Source organism: Acanthopagrus latus, chromosome 15 (genome assembly GCF_904848185.1).
Source record: "Acanthopagrus latus isolate v.2019 chromosome 15, fAcaLat1.1, whole genome shotgun sequence".
In the NCBI taxonomy this organism is placed as follows: Eukaryota; Metazoa; Chordata; class Actinopteri; order Spariformes; family Sparidae; genus Acanthopagrus; species Acanthopagrus latus.
The window spans coordinates 14,858,259-14,872,658 of NC_051053.1; the positions used below are offsets into that span (position 1 = coordinate 14,858,259).

Here is a 14,400-nt window from a genome sequence, read left to right on the forward strand (position 1 = left end):
CTTAGTAAAGTAACCTTAGCTGTCAGATTAATGCAGTGGAGCAAACAATGTGGCAATTCCCTCTCAAATGTGGTGAAGTAGGAATATGAAGCATGATAAAAAAAAAAACAAAAACAAAATAAGGACATTGAAGTAGCTCAAAATCATACTTAATTGAGTAAATGTGCGTAGCTACATTTCACCAGCTCAAATACATGCTGTTCATTCCTGTATCGCATCTCTACCTAATGACTTTTTCTTTTTTTAGTGTCTGCTAACAAGTTGACCTCATCTTTCTGACCAAAGCTGCCTCACCATAACATAAGCTCACTATCCAGGTTTCTTACAATATTAAAGAAAGTAAGGACACATTTCTGGAACAGCTCCTTTATCTGGATCCTCGCCAAGTTAATGGGGGTCTTTTCTGGGCTGAGAACCATCCTCCATCCAAGTTTTGTGGAAATCCATTCTGTAGTTTCTGTGTTATCCTGCTGACACACCAACCAAATGAACACGGATAAAAACATGACAGTATTGAAATGATGGTACTGGAGCTTTTTAACAGTTTGTTTATAATATCTCGTACTAACTGACCCCAAACATAGGTAATATTGCAGTACGTGGAAAAAATACGGTCATTTCTGTGTCTGTAAATGAATATTACAAAAATATTTGTTCATACGTAGCACGTATAACACGGAAAACAGGAAATATCTTGAGTTGCTGTAATAACAATTTCTTCTATGGTCATTTCCATATCGAGTCCCTAGTGACAGCTAGTTGGAGGCAAAGGGAGTGATTTTAAGTGAAAGATATTGCTTCATTTGTAATTCTTAGTATCATTATTTTTACACATACAGCTGTGGAGTCTGTGGGGCCCCAAACATTGGGGAAGTAAGGTCATCAAAATACAAGGGGTCCCTCGGCCTGGGTGTCAGGGTTTGTCTGCTGGCGTCAAGTAAGACTCAACCATTACACCACAACAAATCCCCTGGTGATAATCAAGAGGAAACGCACCCTAATTTCACTCTGAAGTCATTAAATCCCTGCAGGAGGAGAGGACGAGCAGCCTCGGCTCCTCTCACCACATTCCACGTATCAGGGCTGTAACCTGCCACACAGCCAGCCCATCACAGATACAGTCTGACAATAACACGCTTTGGCAAGACAGGGCTTATGAAATCTCATTTATTTGGCTAAATTAAGCAAATCTTCATGGCGCGTCACATTCCATCTCCACGCCGTGTTTCACGGCAGCAGACCGTGGACGAGAGAGAGCGGGCAGAAAAATAGAAAAATAGACAAGGACTGAACATCATTCCCCAAATAACATTCTGCACACTGACATCCCATTATGTTGTATCATCTCCTGCGCGATGGGAAGGTATTGTCATGACAGTGAGCTTGTCTGGCTTTTTACCCCTTCCAGACACAGTATGATAATAAATGCAATCATTTCACATTGCGCCGCAAAAATTGGATTAATATTAGATATTAATCCACCCATCTGGTCAGATAAATCTCATCTGGTGAGCTGCCGATGGGTAAACAAAAACTGTTCGGTAAATGGAAAGCATTCTGCATTCCCGGGTCTCACTTACTACAAGTCAAACACGTCTCAGCAACATAAAGGAGATGTTGTTTGAATGGTTGACATGGCTGAATTAACCTGTTAGGGGGCCCGGGCGATAAAGCAGCTGCCGGGCTCCATCCCACCCTGTCTTTGTGCAGCGTGCACAGTGTGTGCCGTGTGGTGTGATGAGTAAATATAATCTAATTTTAGGAATATGCACACCACTAGCAGAGTATCAGAACCTTTTTACAAAAACTAATCGTCCCCCTTTTCATGCGAACAACCAAGTGCAACACTATGAATGCCTGTCAGGAGTGGGACTGCAACTCAAGACTGTTTTCATTCTAGATTAATCTGCTGATCATTCTTTAGATTAATTATTTAGGCTCTAACACGTCAATTTAAAAAGAGAAAGACAGTAAATAACAATTTCCCTGAGCCCTAAGTGACTTTTTCAAACTGCAACCCAAAGACTCTCTCTAATTATTATCATAAATTACAAAGAAAAGCTGCAAATCGTTACATTTAAGAAGCTGGAACCAGTAAATGTAAGACGTTTTTGCTTGGAAAATGTCCTAAATGATGAAAAAGTTATCAAAATAGTGGGTGACAAAAATGTTTTCACTCAAATAATCGATTTCTGATACAAATTTCAAGGCATGACCTCTAACTGCTAAAGCACAATAGGGGTTTCTGGCACAACTTCACCTAATTCTAAGGTGCATGGAGAAAGTAAAAAAGTCTTTATTATTAGACGGACACTTTTCAGCTTTTTTCATCAGTGTCCTCACAACATAATTTAGATGTATTTTTTTATGTTTAGTATGTTTCTTGTTGCTCTTTCAACACTTTCTATATAAAGCACTTCACATCAAACCTGTGTTCTGTAAAATTTAAAGTAACACCCTTCTCTTCAATTCATAAACCAACTATGATGTCACTCCTCTTACCTCTCTGTCAGCCTGGGAACACCCTGGCCTGATTCACTGAAAACCAGAACGTGAACCTTAAGGCAGCAATAGAGGACATGTCAGGGGATAATCACATCAACCATTAACATCTGTTCCTCAAAGGAAGAGTCATGTGCTGCTAGCATGGCTAAAAAGCAGAATTCAACAGATTGGCAGATAGATCTAAAACTGTGCTCTAGTGGTGCGTATTTCTAAAAGTTACAAATGATAATATAATCTCATTGCTACACAGTGTGGCTGTTGTGACCCCAAGTGCAGTTGCTCACCTCCCCATGTTAGTAATCTAGCCTTGATGCTGAACAAGCATTCTGTATTGCTGCCATCTTCACTCCGCATTAGATTAAACAGAGGCCTTAACAGGTAGATTAGAGGGTCAATTCACAAATACTGCTGTGTCAGTATGCTGTATGATCTGAGGAAGAATCATTGGAAATTACAAACATGGTCCATTACTTATTAATATCAAAAACAGCTTAATGAGGGAAACTACATGTGATCAACAGCAGAACCTATTAAATGTTAAGTATGTGAGTTATAAATAAAGTTCTAAATTGAAATTGCCTGAAATTCTACACTGATATTATTAAGAGCCCGTTTGAAAAACAATATGAGAACATATAGCAGTAAAAAAAAAAGAAAAAGTTTCCAGTCCACAAGACTCTGCTGCCCCTACAGCAGAGGCATCTGTGGGTCTCTGTGGGTCGTGGCTGAGACTTGGACTCTCAGTCTGGGCTCACACACGAGGTGTTGACCTGGTGCTGGTGTCTCGCTATGGGCTGCGAGCTGTGACCGAGGCAGGGCTCACTTGAAAGTGGCCTTCACCCTCCGCAGCTTGTCCTGGATCCTCCGCGTTTGTCGCTCGCTGGACTGCTGGAAGTTGGCATCGCTATCGGAGGCCAGGAGGTGGATGTCAGAGGTAGCGAGCCGGGCGATGCGCCGCCGAAGGTAGGCCTGCAGCTCCCTGTCCGGGCTGTAGGGACACACTGCCTCCTGGAAGGCGTGGACCTGACTCACGACCTTTGCTATGCTCCTTGATGAGAGCAATGCAGGACAAAAGGAAAAGTGAAAACATGAAAATACTTTATATCCCGCATATTACGCCTGATTTTCCTCCTGCCAGCACCATCAGCTTCGTCTGTGACCTAATTTGGAGAGAGCGGGGATAACCCTGGGTCCACAGCGAGCAGCTGTGTCTCTGCCTTTCCCTGCTAGATCTCCTGACCCCAGCATCTGGATACAGCCAGTCCCCTCTCAGCATCTGGCCCGAAACCTCTTTTCCAATCAAACCCCATCCCACGGGCGCCATCTGGTGCAACACTGGCACCCCGACCAACAACCCAAATTCAACAGCTGTGCCATTACCATCCAACCGCCACTCGCTGTGACCTCAGCATCTGGTCAGCCATATTGGATTGAAGGAGAAGGACACAGGAAAGAGAGTCCTCGTAGCGAGTTGGCCGACTTTGTCATAGATGGATGGTTGGAATGTGGAGAGAGCTAATTATCAGGTAATGACACTAACTGTTAATATACTGTGTCACCGCAAGGATAGGTAGCAGGCTAATTCCACTGGCTGTGCGCACATTTCTTCAATATCACATCCTCTAACAACATTAAATGAGCACAAATCATGGTTGGAACGTTAGAGCAGGGGACGGGGTTTGGCCAGTTTCCAACATGAATTTGTTGTTGAGACTATTTTAACTTCCTGTCTACACCAGAAATGAGATGTCTGAATGTTTGAGCTCTGAAATTTGAAACACGATGCTTGTAAACACCTTCAGCTACGGAAGCACAGAAATCACAAACGCAACTGATTTTTTTTTTGTACCAAGCTTTTTACTTTTACCAACACTTATTTGTACCAATTAAAAAGGAAACGTGGATTTGAGCTCAGTTCAGCAAGTAGTGCTGTAAAGGAGATTGTAAAAAAAAATAAAAACCTGTGGATATTGGTGGGCTTAAATGTTAGCATAGTAACAATAATGGATGAACTGTTATTGATTTAATACCAACTGAAAATACCAATGTAGCACACAACAGCTAGTTAAGTGATATATATATATATATATATATATATATATATATATATATATATATATATATATATATATATATATATATATATATATATATATATATATATACAACCTGTACACAGTAACGACTTATCTTGCTTTGGCTGGATCAGAGAGACTGCAGTAAGGATGCCGATAACGGTAACAGTGACATCATCACATTGATAAGTTCACCATCAGTGCTCTAGAGAGTTTATATTGAGCTGCTGATAAGACAGTTAACGATCACATCATTGGAAACAGTGCTAAAGATTTTCTTTTAATCTGATATCTGTGGCAGATGAAGTGGTATCAGGTCGTGTGAACGCATCATAAATAAGGACACTTGTTCTTAACTTTGATGGATTTATACTACAGTAGGCCAGAAATTAAACTCTGTCTTTATATTTGATATTTTATTATATATATATATGTATATATATATATATATATATATATATATATATATATATATATATATATATATATATATATATATATATATATATATATACGGCGAGAAGGGGCCAGTGAACATAATGGTAGTTGGAGAAATAGGATCAATAACAGCTTAAGAGATCTGCAAATGAGCCAGCTTCCCCCTCACCTGAGCTTGGTCCACTTGTAGGCTCCTGTGGTGAGCGTGAAGGCTCCGATCTCCAGCTGCTGGACGTGCATGGCCAGGATGTGCACCGACGGCAGGGTGGGCCTCCGCCTCGCGTGTTCTCCCCCCATCAGACACAGGTCGTCGCTCTTCAGAAACACCTGAGGAGAGAGCGATTCATCTGCACAGTGAATAAATTAGTCTTTCACCGGAATAGAACATTTAGAAAGAAAAAAAAATCCAATTAAGCCAAAGTCTCAGGTGCTCGACGCTGTAATAAACACGTCCAACGTAGCGGTGTAATATGAGTGAAATACTCTTGGAGGATTTTCAACAAATCCAAACCTCTCCACATTTCAAAACCAAGCGAGCATACAGTCACTTCTGGTAAAAGCCGGTGAGAGAGCAGTGCGTAATGTTTGATGCATCATGCTCTTCTGAGGCAGCTGTAAGCCCTCAGCACACGGCAAGTTGCTTGAAGCTGTTTTTCTATTGATTTGTTTGCCCTGCAGCCCAGTTTCACAATATGTGACCAGCCCAGCCTTCAGTTACAAACAACATACGCGTGTGCTTGCTCAAACACACCTCCGAACACACACACACACGCACACACACATACAGGCACACACACACACCTGAACAGCTCGTAGCTCCTCCAGGATCTCACACACCTTGGAAGACAGATGTTTCCAAGCCTGTTGGCAAAGAGAGGAAAAGTTTTATTAAGTAGCTCCAAAGTGAAGACCGTCCATATCCCGGGCTTCAATGCAACACAAGAGTTAATGAATATAACCCGCCCGGAAATATGGAAATGTCTTATATTTTCATTAACTGCTGGTTTTTAATTACTGCTATTCATGGGCAACATTCCTCCTCACTGCACTCACACTCTCCTCACCTTATTTGAATGCATTAATGCTAATTTATCATTTGTGAAACCAATTAAACACCAGCCGCTTCTATCGGAGCCGGAGAACAACATTTAGCTCGAGGGCATCTGACTTATTACAGAAACTCATTGTGTGTGCGAGGAGCAATTTTTTTGAGATGCAGCCTTACTGGTAATTGCCTGACGATCACGTTCTCCAGACCTCTGAGGACCTGCATAGCTGTGGCAAAGTTCCTGGATTCATAGCAGTATTTTCCAATCCACAGATACTTGGTCAGCAAAGCAACTTGTGTCTTCGAGAGAGGAAAAAAAAAAAACCAGGATAAATGCTAAGCGTGGCAGAATGCAAATGCCACTGTGGTCTGTTTTTTTTCCTCTTTGGAACTACAGGAGGCTGCATCACTTTTTTTTTTCATCTGTGGATGTGGACAAACGATCACTGGTAGGACCAGCAGACGAGTAGCGAACAACCAAGAACCTTCTCCAGCTGACGATTCAGAGACAGTTGAAGTACACTGCAAATAGCTGAAGTGTCAGAGGGAGTGTTAAGCTTTCATTTCAGTATAAAAGATATTAAACATTTAAACGGTTCCTTGACAAAAGTTGTGACTTTAATCCCAGGAATATTTGATTTTCTTTCTCAAACATTTGAGTGCAATTCTGAATTTTCTTTTTATTTGTCTTAAGTATTGCCCCCCAGCTTGTAATTTCATCTTTCTGTAACCTACAACTGTCCTGATATGCAGTATTTTAAGTATTTTAAGCACCAATGGCTGCATATGAGGCCTCTAAAAGAACATTAAACAAAGATCAGTCTCAGATTTCAGACCCATATGTTCGCTTCCTACCCGTCTATAAACTGTTCAGCCGTGCCACTAGAGAGGCAACAGAAAGCACATATGGGGGAAAGTCTGTGACTGACACGAGAGCCCATGTCCGATGAGAAATCAAAGCTGTGCTGTGACAGTAGCGGCTGCCTTTCTTCACAGCTGACCCTGTTTCTTTCATCGGTAACGTCTCCTCTCACCTTGATGGAGTCACAGATGACTATTTCAGCAGAGATCCAGTTAGAGACACTGTCAGCATATGTGAGCAGCTGCTGGAGGTATCTGTCTGACGGCGTCCCTTCACACGACAGCAGACTGCTGCCCTCTGCTGGCGGGATCGGCTGAGACACATTCCTGGAGGAGGGAAACACAGATGGTGGAAACTGATACCATAAATTATATAAATTAAGTAGGTTCTTACCAGAAATGCTGATAATAGATTTTTTTTGTTTGGGTCATTGATTTTGCAAAAATGATATCCACTGATTGGAGATGACCAAATGTGAGTTATGAGCTATGCTTCTTTCGATATATTTGGGTTATAAGCTTTTGGTTGACAGTGTCACCTTTGACACAAGCAAGTATTTTTCACATTTCTCGTTTAACTTAATCAATTGATACTTAATGTTCACATATCCCCTTTGGTACTGATTATAGAATAAATGTCACTACACACTGCATAGGACATACAGTCGATTCATCAGGGGTCATAAATCAGATTCAACCATTGGTCAGTTCTGCACAGATGACACAGTGACATTAAGTAAATTATGAATTATGAATTCAAGGGGAACTGTGTTTGTAAAGAATTTTATAAGACTTCTTTTCAGCATGTGGCACTGTTCGAACAGCCTGGCACAGAATGAGGCACAGTAGCCTCAGTCTGCATGCATCTCTCTCCACCCGGGGCATCATTGTTGAATGTTAAAAAGTCATATTTTGGGGGAATTTCCACGACACCAGCGGGAGATTTCACACTGAGATCCATCAACAGAAACTCTTTTTAAGAAGTTGAAATGATTAAACTTTTCAGCATAATGTGCAGAAGTGCCTGCTGTGTTGCCCAAGACAGGCTTGTCAAATATGTTTTTAAAGCGGCTCGTCTGTAGTGATGTAACTGTGTGTGATCAGGACCTCAGACAGCACTCTGCGCCACCGTCATCAATACACCTGATCAGGGAATATTTTAATTTGAGTACATTTCTTGACTAAAGTCTTGAAGTCTTGGAATATTCCTGCCATATTCCAAGGAGTGCTGAGGCTGTTCATGGCTGAGCTACACCTTACACCTTTATTTTGATGTGTCACCCATTTGTAAAAAAAAAAACTGTAAAGCCGCATAAACATCCCACTCACTTGTTCTGCAGTTTGTCCCTGACTCCTTGTGTTCTGGAGTTGAGGAAATGAACTGGATGGCATCCTTGGAACATTTCCTGTGTCACAAAAGGTATAGCATTAGACTAGATAAGCATTGGACTGATAAAATCTGGGCCTTACAATGGATTCATAAAGGTATGTCTCCCTCCAGTGGTAAAAAGCGACAACAACACCTTGAGTGGAAGGCAGGTGAGTGGACTTTGTGTGTGTGTGTGTGTGTGTGTGTGTGTGTGTGTGTGTGTGTGTATACCTGCTGCAGGAGGGTGAGCTGTTGGGCTACATGCTGCACACTGTGTTCATTCTGACTGAAGGGGAGTCGCTCCTCACTCTGCAGGCAGACGTTGGAGAGGTCATCCATCATGGAGCCGTAGAAAGGCACAGGCAGGGCTGCAGCGATGGAGAAGGCCTTCTCTTTAGACCCGGACGAAGAGGGCTCCACTACTCTGGAGAATCTCCACTGAAGGGTAGAGAGAGAGTGACAGGAGAGGATACATGCTCTGAATTACGTCAACACACGTTAATACGGCAATAGAGGAGGGAATGCTGTTTGTTAATACCTGCAGGGTGCTGTGTTCAATAGCAGTGAGCCTTGGATTTTCAAACAGTTGTCTACAATTTAGCAGGAAAGTGTTTGCATGTTTGCTGTTCCCAAAGGTGCAAAGAATTAAAAACTAGGAATTATTTTCATTCTTCTTTTAATTCACAATTAAGCGATCATATCGTCTACAAAATGAAAAACAAAAAATTGTAGCTGTCCACCACAGAATATAGAATGGGAAGAAATGGGTTATGGTTCTTAAAATACCGTAGTTTCACAGACAAGAGTTTTGACAAAATCCAAACAAACCATAGCATAACTTGTCACCATGCTACACTGACCTTTTTCCCAAGATCCTCAGTAGATGAATACATACAAGTAGAATCTTCTTCTTCCTCCAAGCTGACCAGGCTTCCTGTTCGTTGGCTCCCAGCTGTACATGGGGGGCTGTGGAGAACAGCAAGCAGGGCCTCCCCTCGGCTGTCTACAGGAATCACCTGCGGACAAACGAAGCGATGCAGTTAAAGGCTGCAGACACGTTTGTACGTTTCATAAAGAGAAGAAATGATGATTTCATTAACTAATTGCTACTCAACAGCTTCAACTGCATCTTATAGCAGCTGCATGTTTTAATGAACCCCTTTGGCGGTTCTGTCTTCTGTCATGCTCTACAGGTGATTTAAGTTGCTTCATGATATATTTTTACTTTAGCCGTTCTAAACGTCAGGTGTCCCAGGTCTTTGCACCTGTTAAATATGTTAATACAAGGAGAGTTTGAAGCTTCAAGCTTCAGAAAGCACAACTATAAATAAGTAGTTTGAATTTTAAGGGTTAGTGTTGTCAAAACTATAACTTTTTCTAATACACGTGGATTCTGATTATTTGAATTGGTTTCAGTAGTCATATTCAATGGTATCATTGCACTTTCATGCTCTCTCTACTCTCCGTCAGAGCACTGCTGCAGTGCCCGAATAGTGGCATCTCCTCTCAAGGAATTTGGGATCAGGCAGGCCCCCAGGACGAGCAGCAGGCTTTGAAGCCAGTTTTTCGTTGTGGCCAAACCGACTAATTATATCTTCACGTGATGCACCAGGGCCCGAAAAGACTTTTTCCCCATAAGCCAACATTGTAAAAGGGTGGACAGATTTCTTTGAATGTCACAATCCCAGCGAAATGACTCGTTTGATTGTCAGAGACATTAGATCTAATAGAATTTGGAAAGTCTAGAAGAGCCACATGATCAAATTATTCAAAAATATAACTTACATCCACCACAGGATGTTGATAATGTGTCCTCATGTTCTTGTGGTGAAATGTAGTGTGTTCACACTGAATGTCCTTGGTTCAACCAGGTCTTCCATTTGGATCAAAGCCGAGCTCAGCTGATAAAAACCCTTCTACTGCATAAGTGGGATTTTTGGCCAGTGGAAAAGGGGTCCTCAAATGGTGTTAGTTCATTAAAGATGGCAAGTGCCGATTCTCTGCAACTGGTTTTGGTTGACAAAGAAAATAGTGGGGGATCCTGGAAAAACATTTCAGGCAAACGATCAAGGGAAGGCAAAGGATATAAGCCCGGCCATATGCAACTGATGCTACAGTGCAGTGCTCAATACACAACACAACAAACTTGGCAAAGCACCGGAGGGACCAACACACAGACGACGGTCTCTAAACATTTTCCAGAGGTTGGGGACAGCTCCCGTTTCAATACTGATCAGTGTGTTGTCCAGTTGGCCCGACAGCCATGTGTAATTCTCAGAGCCAATCTAATCCCCCTCAGTTATCAGGCCTCACACAGCTGATGGGAAACCATCAATTAAAGGAAAACACCATTAATATGGGTCCTTTATTTGCTGAATTACAATGTGACACATAACTGGAAATTAAGAGAATCTGCAGCCTTTTTTCAATATCTGCTTTTTCTACCTGTTATGTTTACCTTTGTATAAAAACTTAAATGTTATGCCCTCAAGCTTATGTCATTTTCCCTTACGTATTGAAAATGGTTTTGAATTCCAATACTATTATTATTATTATTGTTATTATTGTTATTATTGTTATATAAGTCACAGTACAGACTGAAAAGTCATCCAGCTAAACCAAATGTATGCTTGTGTGGTTACCTCGGTATTAAGGAAGTTTTCCAGTGTATCCACGAGGCTGGACTTAGGTGTGAAGTCCACCTGTCTACAGTCTGTTATCCAGAACTGGAGCACGTCCAGACTGCGATAGAAGATCTTCTCAATGTCTCCAGACATGTCTGGACCATGTCTTGTGTGGAAAACAAACATAATCATTACAAACCCAGTGCAAGACATTTCATACTGTGTGCTATTGTGTATCATGATTTGTAGTCTGGTACAGTTAAGAGTACCTTGCCGCACTGATGAACTTGTCTATAATGAACTGCAGTAACTGCTCAGGAGTGCAGAGGAAACGAAAGGTATACAGGAACTGCTGGATGTAGCCCTCCACAGCTGCATTTCTGTGACCACAAGGAAACACTGAATACTACGAAAACCAACATATTTAATATTTCACTGCACATTAAGGAGAAAATAAACTTGTGGTACTTGCAGGAATCTTGAAATGTGTGGATTCTCTTCTCATGGCTGGACGCCCTTATTGGTTTGGTAAAACGTGTCAGCTAAATGAATGTAATGTAGCTGTTTCATCCTTCTGGCGGACCCTTAAAGGCCTCTCAGACCACGTGGGAGATGTAATAAAGGAATCGACTGGGGCATCCTCGCTATGTGCCCTAAATAACTTTAAATGGCCCCTTTCATTGTAGGAGAGCAGTCGCATCATGCCAGAGTTGTTTGGTGGGTCTGTTCCTGAGCTGTGGCCAGAACATCTTTCGTAGAATCTTATGATGTTGCAGTGAAGTTGACCTTTGACCAGTTTCTCTGATTGTTGTCGCTATTTCCCATGACAACAGGTACAAACCAGATGACATAAAAAAAATGAATATTGCCAAATTACTTTATAAGCCTGATATATCTTACTCCTAATTATTTTTTCAATAGTCTACAGCCAGGGCAGCTGCTCCCTGCGGCACAGTGGTGCTCGAAGCTAAAGGCTAACTTCAGCATGCTAACACGTACTCACATTGACAGTGCTACTGTGAACACAAAGTACAGCGAGATTGATAGGGATGGCTTACAGGTATTTATATCATGGAGTCACTGAGGGAATCTGGATCCAGTGTACCAGGCTGAGCCCTGTCCATTCCCATGAAAGCCACAGGACAGCACGTGAAGCTGATAAAATGCCACTTCCTGGGAATAAAATCTCTTGTACCCATGGCCCATGGAGCACTAGAGACTTCCGCCAGCCAAACAGGCTAACTTTCAGTTTAGCCAACGGCTTACTTGAACGGGATATAATAATTTAATCACGCAGCTCTTTCAGACTCTCTTCTTCATGATGTCAAATTGGCTTCAAAGCCCAGCGGTGCTCCTGAGGCTCGATTTACATATATCAAATACTAAGCAAAATCAAATGTTGGCTGCTGCCGAAGTCAGTAGTATTAATCCTTTCAGGGACATGAATGTCTGTACAACATTTTTATAGGCTTTATGGCTGAAAACACCACAGATATCCAAAATATACTGCTGTAATGAAAACCCTTATTCTAGGAAAAACATGTCTGTGGTAGAAACCATAACATCGGTCATCTTTTTCAGTTTCTTGCTGTAATACGGTCATTTTCCAACCAGAGCCCTTGTGAAATCCCTTCGGTGGTCAGATGAAAAAGCAGCTGGGAGGTTAAATAATAGATCACATGATCACATGAGCCGCACAAAAGTCTGAGACATTATCACATTTCACACGTCCTCAAGCCTTGAAAAGAGAAAATCAATGGCCAGCACATTTCTAATCTAAATCCTCATCAATAATACCTGGCGTAGAGGTAAGCCATGAGTCCCAGAGGTGAGCCGGCTTGCAGAGTGCTCTTCCCTTTGCTGGCACTGAAGCACAGGACAGACGGGTCCTCAGCGGACTGGAGGTCCAAAGAGCCGGGTCCACACACAGCCAAGGACGGCAGTAATGAAACCTCCAAGCCCCACTGGTCCACACTCAGAACCTGCAGAAAAGCAAGACATCGCATCAAAGGGCTGGAGCAGTCAGGACATGAAGAAGAAACATCCGTGTGGATTTGTGGAGCGTTGTCGTTACCTCGAGGTATTTCTTCACGCCATCCAAGAAGACCACTTTGGACCTGAGTTCTTCAAACTGGGACTTGAGCTTGGACAGCATCAGTTTGCTATCAGACCCTTTGGGATACGTACACTGTTTAACAGATCATACTGGAAGCTATGCATATGCGTATATATTGAGTTTAGTGGCATTCCCAACCTTTATTTTTTCTTTCTTGTTGAATCAACTTCTGGTAGAAATTTCTCGTTTTCTTCAGATTCTTTGTTTCAATTATCAGCTGCTGCTGCAGTTCCTGTTCAAAGGACCACGCACAAATCATACAGGAGGCCCTAAAATAACCCCACATGGCTTTCAATGGAAGAAGCCTTCGGGTGTTTTTTTTTTTTTTTTTCGTTTTTGCTATCTTCACCGTGGCAACAGATCGCAACAGCTCTTTTGAAGTGAAATGAAAAAGAAGTCTCAACAGCACATAAGGTGTGCTATTAGCTGTTGCACAAAGCCTCTGAAGGAGCAGTGCTTCCATCAAAGTGTGCAAACACAAAGAACATTCATTAATATTCTTTTACAAATTATAATAACTTCCCCCCTGCCATGGGCTGAGTTCAACACTTTCATATTCAGATCCAGTTTGGAGAGAGTAATATGCCAATTATCTTAAAAGTCCCCCCAACACGTTCTCGTCCTATTTAGCCCCCACCCTGACCGTGCCCCACTTCATTATAAATAGAAATATAGTTCCTGCACTTTTTCATAAAACCAGGCCAGGTGAAGGGCTGAATTAGAACTAGGAAGGGAGACTGCATCCAATAAACATTTGGACACGACACAATACATGGGCAGAATGCATGAAGCATGGAAAAGAAAACACTGGTTGAGAGCATTTTCAATCAGCGACAGACTATCAGCGTTTACATCATTGTGCACAACTCTCTCTCCTCTTACAGCGACGAGCATTCAGTGTTGTAAAAGGTACCCAAAAGTCACACATAGAAATGAAAGATTTTGTGTGAAAATACCACTTCAATAAATGTAAAAGTGTATGCACACCTGTGGGAATGAAAGGCTAAGATGAATGAGCAAAAATGAATGATAGCAGTTTTGAGGCACTTGTTCTTTACCTGAGCTTTTCCATTTTGTTGCCGTTCAATACTTCTACTCTTGTACATTTCTGAGGCAAATATTCTTGTGCTGTATTGTTGGCAACTGGTCGTGTTTCAGTTACTTGAAAATGTTTCACCTCTCATCCAAGAGGCTTCTTCAGTTCTAACTATCTGGAGGGGAGTCGCAGGCTTTTAACCACCGATCACTGCCTATACGTCACAACACTGCTGCTGTTCTAATCATCTGCCTCCTCAAGTGGTTGCCAGTTTGTTGCACTACAAAGCTGTTGCTAGCCAGCATAAAAATGGCTGAGTTCTACACTA

General features: G+C 41.9%; 1 protein-coding gene across 2 annotated transcripts in view; it reads right to left on the reverse strand.

Moving 5' to 3' along the window:
- Positions 1 to 1,151: 1,151 nt before the first annotated feature.
- The window catches only part of LOC119033923 (kinase non-catalytic C-lobe domain-containing protein 1), a 40,007-nt gene continuing 26,758 nt past the window's right edge, over positions 1,152 to 14,400 (reverse strand). For both annotated transcript variants that reach the window (XM_037124525.1, XM_037124526.1), the window contains exons 19-31: positions 13,175 to 13,268; positions 12,995 to 13,092; positions 12,718 to 12,902; positions 11,190 to 11,300; positions 10,939 to 11,086; positions 9,157 to 9,312; positions 8,528 to 8,734; positions 8,257 to 8,333; positions 7,101 to 7,254; positions 6,244 to 6,366; positions 5,820 to 5,879; positions 5,188 to 5,345; positions 1,152 to 3,553 (exon numbers count right to left, since the gene is read on the reverse strand). In XM_037124525.1, the coding sequence (XP_036980420.1) occupies positions 3,325 to 3,553; positions 5,188 to 5,345; positions 5,820 to 5,879; positions 6,244 to 6,366; positions 7,101 to 7,254; positions 8,257 to 8,333; positions 8,528 to 8,734; positions 9,157 to 9,312; positions 10,939 to 11,086; positions 11,190 to 11,300; positions 12,718 to 12,902; positions 12,995 to 13,092; positions 13,175 to 13,268 (1,800 nt within the window). In that variant the 3' untranslated portion in view covers positions 1,152 to 3,324. The remainder of the gene's footprint in view (positions 3,554 to 5,187; positions 5,346 to 5,819; positions 5,880 to 6,243; positions 6,367 to 7,100; positions 7,255 to 8,256; positions 8,334 to 8,527; positions 8,735 to 9,156; positions 9,313 to 10,938; positions 11,087 to 11,189; positions 11,301 to 12,717; positions 12,903 to 12,994; positions 13,093 to 13,174; positions 13,269 to 14,400) is intronic.